Below are 14,762 nucleotides of genomic sequence, written 5' to 3'. Positions count from 1 at the left end.
TTTTTTTCATGTTTGTTGGCCATAAGTCTATCTCCTTTTGAAAACTTCTATTTCACATCCACTAATCCTTCTTATGAGTTATAAAGGGCAAGACTATGAACGTTACAAAGTCCTTCTTGAAGAGTAGTAGAAATACAGCCTCCAGCGTCACTTTTTCATTTTATTTTATTTTATTTTGCGGATTTTGGCCAGGGCCAGGTTTGAACCCGCCACCTCCAGTATATGGGGCCGGCGCCCTACTCCTTTGAGCCATAGACACTGCCCACGCTTTTTCATTTTAACAATCATCTAAAATCATTTAACGTTTACTGCATTCCTATTGTCTCCTAGGCACTGGGAATGAATGGGTGTTCAGTCTTTGATGAAAAACTCACAGTCTAGTGGAAAGACAGATAATTAATTTGCCAAAGGACATGATTACATTTGCCTTTCAGAAAGATGAACAGCAGTCCAGGCCTGCAATCCAGGGGGAATTTCTACAATCCTGAGCCCAGAAATAAGGCCCTGGAGTAAAGCTATAGCAGTGTGATTAGAGGGAGGGGATAGACTCATAAAATTAGCAGGAGAGCAGATAAGAAGTACAGGAAATTGAGAAAGTAAAAGATTTAAAATAAAACCCTGATTTTTTAAAATTTTAGTAACTACAAAGACCCACTCATTAATGGAAAAGTCACTTGCAAATTAAATTTATAAATTGGTTAATAATTTCAATTCAAGTTGAGGGGAAAGGGAATGAGGAAGGGGGAAAAAAGAGGGGTGGTTTGCCCACTGAATGGGTGGGCCCACTGAATGCCCAATGTAGGGGTATCTGACACATCTTTTGAGTGCAGGACATAACTACAAGAGGGACTCTACCTAACAAATTCAATTGTGACTTGATTGTGCCTTCATATTATCCTGAAATTTAAAAAAAAAGTTGCAAAACAAATAAAAATAAATGAATAAATCCAATCATACTCCATGGAGCCCTTAACTAAATTTAAGCCTAAATTATAGTACCTTTTCCTCTTCTTCAGTATGTATACCACACAGATTCATGCCCAGGAAAGCACGCTGCTTAAGTATTTCTACCGTCTTTTAAACCAATCACTCTTGATGTAGTTAAGTAGCCTCTGATCCTTGGAGAGCAGAGTTCCAACATGATTTCCCTTTGTTTCTCTGCAGTCTTCTCACAGTTAAGTTGCCATGTGTCTGTTGAATGGAATGGAAAGGAATGGAATTGAATGGAAGGAGAAATGCAATGAGGGAATGGGGAAATTCAAGGATTTAGTATTCTAATTTTTGGTTATATTTATAAAACTGTCTTTTCGATAGGTAGATTTGTAAATTTGGAGCAGTCTGAAAGATATATTTGTGTTGATTTTTTAAATGAATTTTTAAAATTTTTTTTGTAGAGTCAGGGTCTTGCTGTGTTGCCCAGGCTGGTCTCACACTCCTGGCCTCCCCAAATGCTGGGATTATAGGCATAAACCATGACACCCAGTCCCTATTCATGTTGATCTTAAAGAAAGCAAAAGAATCACAAAATAGCTTTTTAAAAACACAGTACAGTAGACCTCAGTCACCCTTCTTTCAGCATCATCTGAATTTATTAAGATAAAAATAACAGTGAACATTCATTGAGGGACCAGGCACTGTTAAATGTCTTATCTGCACTGATTTGCATAACCTTCCCAACAACTATATGAGATTATAGTTATTTATAATCTCTATTTTACAAGTGGTAAAAGGAAGATTTAGAGAGTTTATATCACACCTGACAAGTGGTAGAATCTAGATTTAAATTTGAGTCTATTTATTCCAAACTGCATACTGTACTGCCTTTCTGCCTCCAGTACTATCTATAAAAGTATCTATAAAAATCCTAAGGAGCTAAAGCATTAAAAAAGTACAATCTTGGTACACACATCAGAAGTTAGCCTAATTGTTTTTCACTGGAAATATGCTGTATGGCATGCAATTTCATAAATGCCATAGTATGTCAATAAAATGAAGCTGAACCTCTAACTCCTTAAATTTGTTAGGCATATAAAGTTCTTTGTTTCTTTACAAGGCATCCCATGTGTCAGCTGCTCATTCCACATATCTAATCGGTTATCAATGTTCATTCCTCCCTAAATGAACAATCCCTCCTGTGAAAACATCGCCACCAAATCATTTCCTTGCATCAGCATTTCATGTAGGATTGTTTCATGGTTCATGGGCTATTCTGTGAGATATTAATCACTGTTTAGTAAAATAAAACAAACGTAGTATATGTGGCCAAATAAGTTTGCCAAATCCAGCATCAACAAATTCTGAGTTTATTTTTCCTCCAATACTTCTCAGGGCTTTTACTACTTCCCAGAGCTGCACTGTCCCAGCATGTGCCACCAGTGCCAGACACATGTATAATTTTCAACTTTATGTTGACTATGCTAAAAAAGAAAACTAAAAAGAAACAGATGAAATTAATTTTAATAAGGTATTTTCACCTGACATACCCAAAATATTACCCTTTCAATCTGTGGTCAATATGAGAGCTATTCATGACTCACTGGCATGCTTTTTGCATATGTATTTTTGTTCTAATTTGCCAAGATCCAGTGCAAATAGCATATCTCAGTTCAGACTGGCCACATTTGAAGCATTCAACAGCCACATGTGGCTGGATACCAGGGTAGTACAGCCCAAGACAGAGTAGAGTATTCAGGATTTCACTACTATCTTTGATGACCAGGGAATAGTTTCTTTTAGGGAACATACACCAGGACTAATACTCTGTGAAAAAACATTGGGATGTAATACTCTATATGTGTGTAAAAAATAAAAATAATTTTAAAAAAAGTTTATTTCACAAACACCTTTTTTGTTTCTAAAAGATAACTTTAGCACTGCAGTTCCCAACCCTAGTATTGGTCCCTGGCCTGTTAGGAGCCAGCAACAGAGCTCTGCCAACCTCCCAATTTATTGGTGGAAACATTGTCTTAACTTAGGAATGAGGTCACACATCAGGAGGTGAGCAGCAGGTGATCAAGTGAAACAGCTTCATCTGTATTTACAGCAGCTCACAATTGCTCCCAGAATCTGCAGAAAAAGTCTTCTGTGAATCTGGTCCTCGGGGCCAGAAAAGTCAGGACCACTGCCTTACTGTACGAGCTAAAACTCTGTTTTTTCTAATTATTTTCCAAAATATTTTTTTTTTTTTTTGAGACAGAGTCTCAGTTTGTCACCCTTGGTAGAGTGTCATGGTGTCATAGCTCACAGCAACTTCAACTCTTGAACTCCAGTGATTCTCTTGCCTCAGCCTCCCAAGTAGCTGGGACTATAGGTGCCTGCCAAAATGCCTGGCTATTTTTAGAGACAGTGTCTTGCTCTTCTCAGATTGGTCTTGAACTCCTGAGCTAAAGCAGTCCACCTGCCTCAGCCTCCCAGGGTGCTAGAATTACAGGTGTGAGAGCCACTGCACTCGGCCCAATAATTCTTATACATAGATAAATTTCTTTAGCTTTAAGTCTCTCTTTAGAATAGTTTAATATTCTAAAACTGAAAATTCTATATTGAAGAAAGTTAAAATCACCATACCCTAAATCAAACTCAGACACAACAGAACAGAATAAGAGGAAACGGGACATGAAGAAGGGAGGCTGAGTTAGAAGTTGGAACCCCTGGCTTATTTTCCTGAACTTTTTTTTCAAATTCAACATTCTTTTCTTTTGAATTTCTTTGAAATGGTGTACAAAAAGTTGTACACAATTCATGTATACAATTTGCTGAGTTTAGTTCTTAATTTTTTACTTTGTGTGATGTCAGCCATCTTACCTCTCCTTCCAGCATCTTGGTTATTCCCTTATAAGACGAAGGGTTTTGAACCATCTCTGAGGTCTATTCCAGCTCTAACACCTGTATCCTGATTTGTACCTTTAAGAATAATAATAGGCTGTAGTTATAGATCTATTCATAAGCATCAATAGAGACAAAAATCATATTTTGCTATTATAATAACATGATTAATTCTTCAAGAAATGAAATTCACTCAACTGTATAGATTGATAGCAGGCAAGATAGAAAAATCACTAAAATAATTTGGTGCTATTTATTAAGAAGTTTCAAAGCTTCTTTCCCCTGGACTATTCCAGTGTTTGATTTCAAAGAAACTTAGTATTAATAATCTGCATTTGTGACGAATTGGATCAGAAGTCCAAAACATTGCTAAAAAAAGTTACAGAGACATACATAACATGAAGAATAGAATTTGGCTAAATATTCCAATCACAAATAAATCCTTAAATTAGTGGCAATTTTTGAAATATGTGATGCTTCTTTTCCAATGTGCTAATAATTATAGTGATGCAAGAGTTTGTACAATAGAATTAGTTGGATTTCTTTTTTGAGATGAAGATAGTCTATTTTTATTCATCTATTTTCCTACCAAATTATACTGGAACATTAGCCAAGTGGTTTTCAAATTTATCATTTAAACTAATTTATTTATACATAGAAATATATATCTCTATCATACTATTCCCAGAAAGTGATTGATATCTCAGTTTAAGTGACACAAAAATTGAAATTTCATTCCTATTTGCCTTCTTTCTTTGTTTCCTCAGCTGTTGAGAAATACCCCAATGTGAAGGTGCACTTTGGCCACAAGCTGTTAAAATGTAATCCTGAGGAAGGAATGATCACAGTTCTTGGGTAATCGCGGGTCAGGTTTTTGACTTCAGGGGTAAAGGCTTAGAGCAGAGAATTGTGTCTGTAAAGTTTGTTCTTTGGGACTCTTTCAATCATTTAACTCTTTGTAAAAGAGTAATTCATGTAGTTTTTAGATTCATGGAGTTTGGATTTATAAATAGACCCTAGGTATCTTCTGGGTACCAACACCCTTGATTCTTCTAAATTCTCGGGCTCTCTCCCCTTTCTACAGTATTTGAAACTGGTGACTTAACTCTACTTCACATTCTCTCTTCCCTTAAAATAAGTAACCCCACCACCTTGCTTCTCCTGTTCTCTTTCCAGCTGCTATTTCTCTGCCCCTCCTCACCTTATCTGATTTCCTCTAAAGTTCCTAGCCTCATCTCCCACTCGAGGGATGCTGTGAATTCACAGTCATGAGTTCAGCAATCCCTCGTAAACTCATGTCTCTAGGGTTAACATCTCTGGGCCAGGTCTCTTTCTTCATTCTCAATCCTTAACGAAGTCCTAATCAACTAATGTTAACTACTTCTCAGAACATCTTGCCGTTATCTCAAGCACAACTAAAACCATGATCATATATTTCTCCTAAAACATGTCCCATTTCTGTCTTCCCCTAGTACTGTCACCCTGATAGTTAGGATAATTTATGTTCTTTTTTCCTATTTTCTCTCATTAAATCTATAAACACTGCCCAGTCTCTGTTACTCCCTGCTGCCCTTAGAGTCTGTCTTTCCTCTCTCTGCTGCAGGACAGACCTCTGGGCTCCCACCCTGCCTGTGTAGCTGTTGTTACTGCCTGGTCTCTGCTTTCCCTTCCCTTTCACTTTCCCCCTCCACTTCAAACTGAGCATAAGGTTTTTTTAAATTGCCACTCTGCATACTTCTTCCTCCTAACAGAAAAATTCATTTTCTCCCTTTTGCCAGAATAGTATATAGAAACCTTTGGTCTTAAAATTCAAAATTCTCTTCCTCTCCTCCTGCCTTTCACCCCCTGTGTTGTATTCTTTTCTTAAGCTTATCCTCTGGTAGCCTCTTTGCAAGCCAAATGTTTTGCTCCTATAAAATTCTGCCCACATCCCTGAGGCTGTCCATGCACATTCATTCACACACATGGACTGGGTGGACACGTTGTTTATCCACACATTGGCAATACTTTGCCCTCTTTCCAAGGTTCTCTTCCTTCATGCCGAGTTCAACTCTTCGTCACACTTCTGAGGCCTCACGTGTCTTTATTAATCAGTACAGTTATGTGCAATTCTCATAAGCAAACTCATGACTGGGACAAGTGTTTTGATTTTAATCTTGTATCAAGTGACTCTAAGTCAGATGTGTAACAGTGAGTTTTTCTAAGCTACTCATTGAGCCACCACTTGTCATACCCAGGTAGAGGTACATTGTTATTATCACCACTAAAATTACTCATTTAGGATGGTTTGTTCTATTTTTCAGATCTGACAAAGTCCTTAAAGATGTCACTTATGACCTCATCGTAGGGTGTGATGGAGCCTATTCAACTGTCAGAACCTACCTCATAAAGAAACCTCGTTTTGATTACAGTCAGAAATACATTCCTCATGGGTACATGGAGTTAACCATTCCACCTAAGCATGGAGACGTAAGTCCTCCCCTTTTCTGTCTCTTTCCACAGCCCTCCTCCTGCACACATGGAGAAGCCCTTCCGAGTGCAGTGGTTCTCAGTAGCAACCCTAGATCACTTTTGAGATCTGTCACAAGAGCTTTGCAATTAATAATACATTAGATAGGTAAGTATCTCTCTCATATTATTCTCATTCCTTATTTTTTGATATGCTTTCTTGAATAAAAAGAAAGAGTTACAACCACCCTACTGGAAACACACAGGGGATTTGTGTTACATCATAATGTTATTTATCTACATTCTCCTGATATAAAAATAAAATTGGGGGGAATCAATTCTCCAGTGTACTCACAATTCAGAGGTCTCATAACTAGGATTAGATCAAGTAATAGTTATTAAATAGAATGACTAGTAAATTGTTGCAAAGAGATTTCCATTGTGTTTTTTTCATTTCCTCAATCTTATTGTTAAACCATCTGTGACTGGAGGCAGATAAGGGCTACGTAAATTTGTATATTTCATAAGCAAATAAATGTACAGGTTTGTTAAGGAAAATTAAAATGCTAAGAGAAGCAATAAGGATATTGACTTAGATGTAAGGATAAGTAAACAACTTTAAGTACTTGATTTTCTTATAAAACATCTTATTTAATCTATCCTATCTGAAATCCAGAGGTCTGTAAAATAGTTGCTCGCTTTGAGATAGTGGTGTTATGTGCTAACAAACTGGGCCAGCCAGTGTAATCCAGATTGCCTTTCTATTCTTTTCTTCCTGGTCAAAATATATTCACTAATTCCTCAAAGCTTATTGTATCATTTTCGGGTGGATCCTGTTCTTCTGGCCCAGGATCTGATAACTCTAATGATGAGATAATATTTAGAATTCCATTGAAAAAGTGTTTTAGACTTAAGAAGAATTGTACTTGCTAAATATTTAAGATCATCTTTTATTTTCTTGGTACACATAACAAGTAGCAATGATTAGTGATTTTAAAGGCTAAGTCTCCACTCTTCTAAGAAACACCATTTTGACATAGCAATGTGACCCAGATATGGGAATCTTTTGATGTGGTCCCAATCTAATCCTATTACATTTTGTTATTTTTCTGACTTTTTTCTTTTCCTTTTCTCTTTTTTAAAATGTAATGTATGCAGTAGACATTTGCATTCCATCTCTGATGGATGGAGTGGGGGGTAAGAGATTAGGTGGATGGCTCCTTTGGGAATTGTGTAGAAGGCTCACCTTAAAGCTGCTTTTGCAAATCCAGCATATTATTCTGGCTTAGACTTTATGTTTGAAGGGACTTGTGGTAAGGAGACCAATGGGGCTCATGCCACGCTTGGATGTGGAATTGCTATTAGATAAAGATATTTATTGACACTACAACTTATTAATAAAGAAGGTGAGATTTTAGAGAATTGTTTTCCATGGTCATGCCGTGCATGGGTACATCAGCATATTCTTGGTTTCATATTTGCTATATCAAAATGATGCATAAACCATCTTCTGTGACTATGAGGAAGACAGGAGGTACATAGTATCTTCCAACTTGGTTTTAATCAGCAGTTCTAATCTTTAATATTGCAGTAAATGAAATTGGTTTCAGCTGTCATTTCTCTTCCCTTCCTTACATTTGGAAACATAAAAGATTGTAGAAGTGATCAAAAGATAGCAAAGGAGAAAAGCAAGGATGTCCACCTGAAACACTGGGCTCACCTATGCCGCCCCCATTTCACTTAGCAAGTTCACCCTGCCCGAAGCCACTATCCTTCCCATCTTACCTCATCTACGCTTTCCTCTTCTATATGAATTCTTTGTTTTATCCACTCCAGACCTGCAAGGTCTTGCCTGCCAAGTTTTTATTTCCTATACTTCTGATTTGACACTCACTGTTTTCCTACCACTGACCTTGCTGTTAAAAATTTGGCTCTTCATATGTATCATCTTGCCTATTGAACAGCTCAAGAAGACCTCTGAGGTCAAAGAGATATGCACTTGTTTATTTCTGTTTGTGTCAACTTTTCTTTGGGGCTGAAAAAGCAAGGAAAGCATGATTCCTCCTTCTAACACACATATAACTAAAATACAGTGAGACCATTAGGTAGACCATGCTGTTTCTGTCTCCTTACTAGGTCAGATACACTTGGAAGGTACTCTCTCATTATTTGTAGAAAGTAGCACCAATTTGAAATACTTGGAAAATTGATTGACATTTTTACGTATGTAATATACATGGAAGATCCCCTGGGAACTTTCAAGAGTTTGGGTCAATTGGGTCTTTGGGTCAATTTGTCTACCCAGCAATCAACTCTCACTCAGGCTGCTGTAGGCATTAAAGGGGAGTCACTGAGGAGACAAGTCTCATCTGTCCGATTTATGTTTTAGGAAATAAAGGATAAGAATATCTTTTTTTTTTTTTTGAGACGGAGCCTCAAGCTATCCCCCTGGGTAGAGTGCCATGGCATCACAGCTCACAGCAACCTCCAAGGCTCAAGTGAGTCTCCTGCCTCAGCCTCTCAAGTAGCTGGGACCACAAGTGCCCGCCACAACGCCCGGCCATTTTTTTTTTTTTGGTTGCAGCCATCATTGTTGTTTGGCGGGCACAGGCTGGGGATTCGAACCTGCCACCTTAGGTGTATGTGGCTGGTGCCTTAGCCGCTTGAGCCACAGGCACCGAGCCAAGAATATCTTATCACTATATATATATTTTTAAACTTTTTGGTGAAATTTTGATTTTGGCTCATGAAATTTAAATGTAAGACTTTTCTGTCCAGTATAAATAAGTACAAAATAAGGCAAAAAATGAAGTAAAATAGTATTATATATATACCTAGTCACATTTATATTTTATATATATATATCTATTTTTTTAAGTGTGTGTGTGTAGAAAGAGAGTGTGTGAGAGAGAAGTGACAACATATTTACTGTGTTCTCAAATTTTGAATTATACCTGGTGTAAAAAACCCACCTAAGGTTGAGTTTACAAGGACAGGAGGCAAATATTTTCCAAGGCAACTAATACTTAATATAGTAATAGATATGCAGGTCACTATGCCTGTGTTACTGGTTTAAATTACTATGGAAGCAATTACAAAGAAAAGTTAGTTTTATAATGTACTATATTAAGCACTAATCAAACACATATGCTTTCTTTCTTGTAGTTTGCCATGGAACCCAACTATCTGCATATTTGGCCTCGAAATACCTTTATGATGATTGCACTTCCCAACATGGTAGTATAGAACCTCTTATTAACTAATTTTGCATCTAGAATTAATTTTTTTGTTACTTTTGGACTTACCTTGTGTACACCTAACTGATCTTTTCACTGTGTAATCTATTTAATGATTATAGATTTTAGGGTTCCTTAGGAAGGGCTTCTGATTATCTGCTTTGACTGCTTTAACTCACATCAATGAACAATGGGAGTTTGTGTGTGGTGCCATCATCTCCACCAAAGATAGTGTGGGAGGAAATGGCACTCCAAAGAAGCCAAAGAGATTTAAGTTAAATATTAGGAAATACTTCCACCTTTAAAGTCTCTAGGATATTGCAATATACATTATCAAAAAAGAACATGGATTTTCTTTCATTAAACCCTTGGGCTTTTTCCTACCTATTTCTCTGGTTAGTTGCTATTTGTCCTGGGATCCAATGCCTACTAATAGTGTCTTAAAAGGAAGTAAAAGAGAAGATATCAAATCCAATCACCCTATGAGTAATACAAAGAGTGTAGTTTTTGCCTTGTGAAAATGGAGAGTTTACAGTGTAGAAATTTTCCTAATAACCAGGAGACCTCTGCCACTTGGCAGAGTTGTTCTTTGGAAACAAAGCGATAGTGCCTTTCCTGGGTGATTGGACATTCTTTCCAAGAGCCCCTTGGTCACAGCAAGAAGCCCTGCAATTTGGGGATCTAACTACAGGGTCAAATCACCTGGCCCCCTATTCCTTCTCACTCTGTTCCTCTTCTCACAGAACAAATCGTTCACGTGCACTTTGTTCATGCCCTTTGAAGAGTATGAAAAACTTCTAACCAGTAATGATGTGCTGGATTTCTTCCAGAAGTACTTTCCAGATGCCATCCCTCTCATTGGAGAGTAAGTTTCAAGATGTGCAATTGTGCCTTTAGCTCTATTGATTTGCATTATTCCAAATTCAAAAAGAAAGTTATCCATCTTATTTCAGTTTTGGTCAAACCTGATGGATCATGCAGTGACCTGGACAGAGGCCTGTGTTAGAGCAAAAATCTAAGTGGCTGCTGTGCTGTGAGCAAGAATTCCAAGAAAACCCATGTCATGGCCAGTTTCTCTGGAAAGACAATCCACTGACGTCCCTAGGCTTTGGTGGACAGAGAGACAGACTGTTTTTTCCTATTGGTAGATACACAAATATTAAGCTCAGCAGATTTGTCTGGCAGCCTCAGGTCTCAGATCCAACACTCACAAGCCACTTAAGCTTTCCTATGTTTCAGGCCCTTTGTGGTAAATGGCTGATAATAATACCTACCTGAAAGGGTTGAGAACTAAATGAGATCATGCCTGCTAATCACTCAGCACAGGGCCTCATACAGATTAAGTACCACACAGTTGATAGCTGATTGTCTGATTTATGATCTGCTGCTCCTCTAGCCCATGTCAGCTTCCATATGGACTCTGCCATTTATTCTCATTCACTGCCTCTGTTCCCACTGTCTCTCCCTCCTGGAATCCAGCTCAATTTCTGTTTCCCTTGTGTCTTCATGGAGGCAACGCAATGTTGCAGAAACAAAAAGTCTTAGTCAGTTCAGGATTTAACAGCAAATTACCATAGACTGGGTGGCTTATAAATGACAGCAATCTATTGCTCACATTCTGGAGGTCAGGAAGTCCAAGATCAGGTCACCGGCAGATCCAGTGCCTGGTGAGGTTCCATTTCTTGGTTCATTGGTGGTAGTTCTTTTACTGTGGCCTCATAGGGTGGAAAGGACATAGGCTCTCTCTGGGGGTCCCTTTTATACGGACACTGATCCCATTCACAAGAGGTTCTACTCTTTTAAAAAATTTTAACTTTTATTAAATCATAACAATATACATTTATGGGGTACAATGTGATGATCAGATATACAATGTGGAATGCTTAAATCAAACTGATTAACATAACCATCACGTCACATACTTGTTTTTTGTGGTAAGACATTTATAATGTGTTCTTAGTCATTTTAAAATGTACCCTTGCATTGTGCACATTAGGTGAGACACTCCCCCCAAAAATCTTCCCTTCACTCACCATCTCCCCTGCCCTTCTCTCCCCTCCTCTCTATACTATATTTGTGTTTTATTATTCATGTGAATATGCAAGTGATTATATATTGGCTTTGTAATAATATTGAGTATTACTCAATATTGGATAGTCTTTTTTCCATTCTTGACATACTTTTCTATGAAGAATATGTTCCAACTCCATCTAGGTAAACATAAAAGATGTAAAGTCTCTATCTTTTTTATGGATACATGGTATTCCATGGTATAAATATATCACAATTTGTTAATCCATTCATGTGTTGTTGGCCGTTTGGGCTGCTCCTACAACTTGGCAATCATGAATTGGGCTTCAATAAATATTCTAGTGCAAATTTCTTTGTGTTAAAATTATTTTTGTTCTTCTGGGTAGATACCTAGTAATAGAATTGCAGGATCAAATGGTAGGTCAACTTTTAGTTCCTTGAGCATTCACCATACTTTTTTCCAAAAAGGCTGCATTAGTTTGCAGTCCCACCAGCAGTATAGAAGTGTTCCCTTCTCTCCACATCCATGCCAACATCTGCAGTTTAGGGATTTTTTGATGTGGGCTAATCTTACTGGAGTTAGGTGATACCTCAAAGTGGTTTTGATCTGCATTTCTCTGATGAATAAAGATGATAAGTATTTTTTCATGTGTTTGTAGGCCATTTGCCTGCTATCTTCAGAGAAGTTTCTGTTCAAGTCTCTTGCCCACAAAGAAATGGGGTTTGTTCTTTTCTCATTGATTACTTTGAATTCTCTGTAGATTCTAGTTATCAGACCTTTGTCAGAATCATAACCTGCCAAAATCCCATTCCAAAGGCTATGTGTTTCTAGTGCACTTAGCAGTGCAGAAGTTTTTCAGCTTGATCAGATCCCAATAGTATATTTTTGGTGTTGCTTCAGTTGCCAGGGGAGTCCTCCTAATAAAATATTTTCCGAAGCCAATGTATTCAAGTATTTTCTCTGCACTCTCTTCTAGAATTTTTATAGTTTCATGTCTTATATTTAAATCTTTTATCCAGTGAGAATCTATTTTTCTTAGTGGCAAAGTTAAGGGTCCAGTTTCAGCCTTCTACAGGTTGCTAGCCAGTTCTCTCAGCGCCATTTGTTAAACAAGGATTCTTTTCCCCAGTGTGTGTTTTTGTTAGGCTTATCAAACATCAAATGACAATAAGTCGCTGGGTTCATCTCTAGATTCTCTATTCTATTACATAGGTCTATATCTCTGCTTCTGTGCCAGTACCATGCTACTTTGATGGCTATAGATTTGTACTATAACCTGAAGTCTGATAATGTGATGCCTCCAGATTTGTTTTTATTTCTAGGTAATGTATTGGCTATTTGAGTTTTTGCCTGATTCCCTATAAAATAAAGTACTGTTTTTTCAAGTTCTTTAAAGTATGGCATTAGTTCTTTGATAGGGATTGCATTAAATCTATAGATTGCTTTGGGTCGTATGGACATTTTAACAATGTTGATTCTTCCCAGCCATGAGTATGGTATGTTTTCCCATTTGTTAACATCTTCTGTTATTTCTTGTCTCAGGGTTTTATAATTCTCTTTTTAAAGAGATCTTTCATGCCCTTTGTTAGATAAATTCCCAGGTATTTCATCTTCTTTGGTGCTACTGTAAAAGGAATAGAGTCCTTGACTATATTTTTGGTTTGGGTATTGTTGGTAGATATAAAAGTTACTGATCTGTAAGTATTGATTTAGCATCCTGAGACACTACTATATTCCTTGATTGCTTCTAAGAGCTTTGTAGTTGACTCCCTTGGGTTTTCCATGTATAAGATCATGTCATCTGCTAAGAATGAGAGTTTGATCACCTCTGACCCCATTTGAATACCCTTGATCCCCTTCTCTTGCCTGATTGCAGGGTCTAGGACTTTCAGTACTATGTTGAATCACAATGGTGACAATGGGCATCCTTGTCTAGTTCCAGATCTGAGTGGAAATATTGTCAATTTTACTCCTTTCAGTGATATTGGCTGTGGGTTTGTGGTTGATGGCTTCTATCAGTTGAAGAAATGTCCCATCTAAGTCTATATTCTTAAGTGTTCTACTCATGAAAGGATGCTGGATATTATCAAAAGCTTTTTCTGCACCAATTGATAGAATCATATGGTCTGGTTTTTGTTTTTTATTTTATTTATGTGGGGTTTTATATTTATACATTTATGTATATTAAACCAACCTTGTAGCCCTGGGATAAAATCAACTTGATAAGTGGTATATAATTTTTTTGATGTGTCATTGAATTCTGTTTGCTAGGATCTTTTTGAATATTTTTGCATTGATATTCATTAATAATATTGGTCTATAGTTTTCTTTCTTTGTTAGGGCCTTTCGTTGTTTGGAGATCAAGGTGATATTTGCTTCAAAGAATATGTTAGGGAGGAGTCCTTCTATTTTTTCTGTGTTTTAGAAAAGGTTATGTAATATAAGTACTAGTTCCTCTTTGAAGGTTTGGTAGAATTCTGACATGAAGATATCTGGTCCCAAGTTTTCTTTTGGGGGATACTTTATATAATTGATGCTATTTCAGTGTTTGAAATAGATTTATTCAAAATTTCTAATTCTTTCTGGTTGAGTCTAGGAAGGTGGCTCACTTACTGGTATTGGTTCATTTCCTCCAGATTTTCGTATTTCTGAGAATGGAGTTTTTTTAGTAATCATTGAAGATTTTTTTTTAATTTATGTGGTATCTGTTGCTATTTCTACTTTATCATTTCTGATTGACATTATTTGAGATTTTACTTTTCTGTTGTTGGTTAGGCTAAAATGTGATTCTTTTGTTTTCAATTTCATTTAATTTTGCTCTAATTTTGGTTATTTCTTTTCTTCTGCTGGGTTTGGGGTTGAATTGTTCTTCCTTTTCCAGTTGTTTGTGATGACCCATTTGGTGCTGACTTTCTCTCTTTCTGTTTTCTTGATGAAGGCTTCTAAGAGAGGCCCCATTCTTAAGACCTCATCAGCATCCGAAGTCCCCAGCCCCCAATATCATCACATTAGGGTTTAGGATTTCAACACATGAATTTTAGGTGGACATAAACATTTAGTCTATAGCAGAGCAAGATTTTAATACTTTTTCTGCTCCTAACTTCCTTTAGTCTCACTCTTATATATATATATATATTTTTTTTTTTTTTTTTGAGACAGAGCCTCAAGCTATCCACCTGGGTAGAGTGCCATGGCATCACAGCTCACAGCAACCTCCAACTCCT

General features: G+C 37.1%; 1 protein-coding gene across 1 annotated transcript in view; it reads left to right on the top strand.

Moving 5' to 3' along the window:
* The window catches only part of KMO (kynurenine 3-monooxygenase), a 55,930-nt gene that overhangs the window by 25,150 nt on the left and 16,018 nt on the right, over positions 1-14,762 (top strand). The window contains exons 6-9 of the mRNA XM_003800084.3: positions 4,590-4,677; positions 6,126-6,291; positions 9,436-9,507; positions 10,250-10,371. Of these exons, the coding sequence (XP_003800132.1) occupies positions 4,590-4,677; positions 6,126-6,291; positions 9,436-9,507; positions 10,250-10,371 (448 nt within the window). The remainder of the gene's footprint in view (positions 1-4,589; positions 4,678-6,125; positions 6,292-9,435; positions 9,508-10,249; positions 10,372-14,762) is intronic.

Source organism: Otolemur garnettii, unplaced genomic scaffold (genome assembly GCF_000181295.1).
Source record: "Otolemur garnettii isolate 467f Iridium unplaced genomic scaffold, OtoGar3 scaffold00165, whole genome shotgun sequence".
Lineage (NCBI taxonomy): Eukaryota > Metazoa > Chordata > Mammalia > Primates > Galagidae > Otolemur > Otolemur garnettii.
The sequence above is the reverse complement of the archived record's forward strand: the minus strand, read 5'-3'. Positions and strand labels throughout refer to the sequence as shown.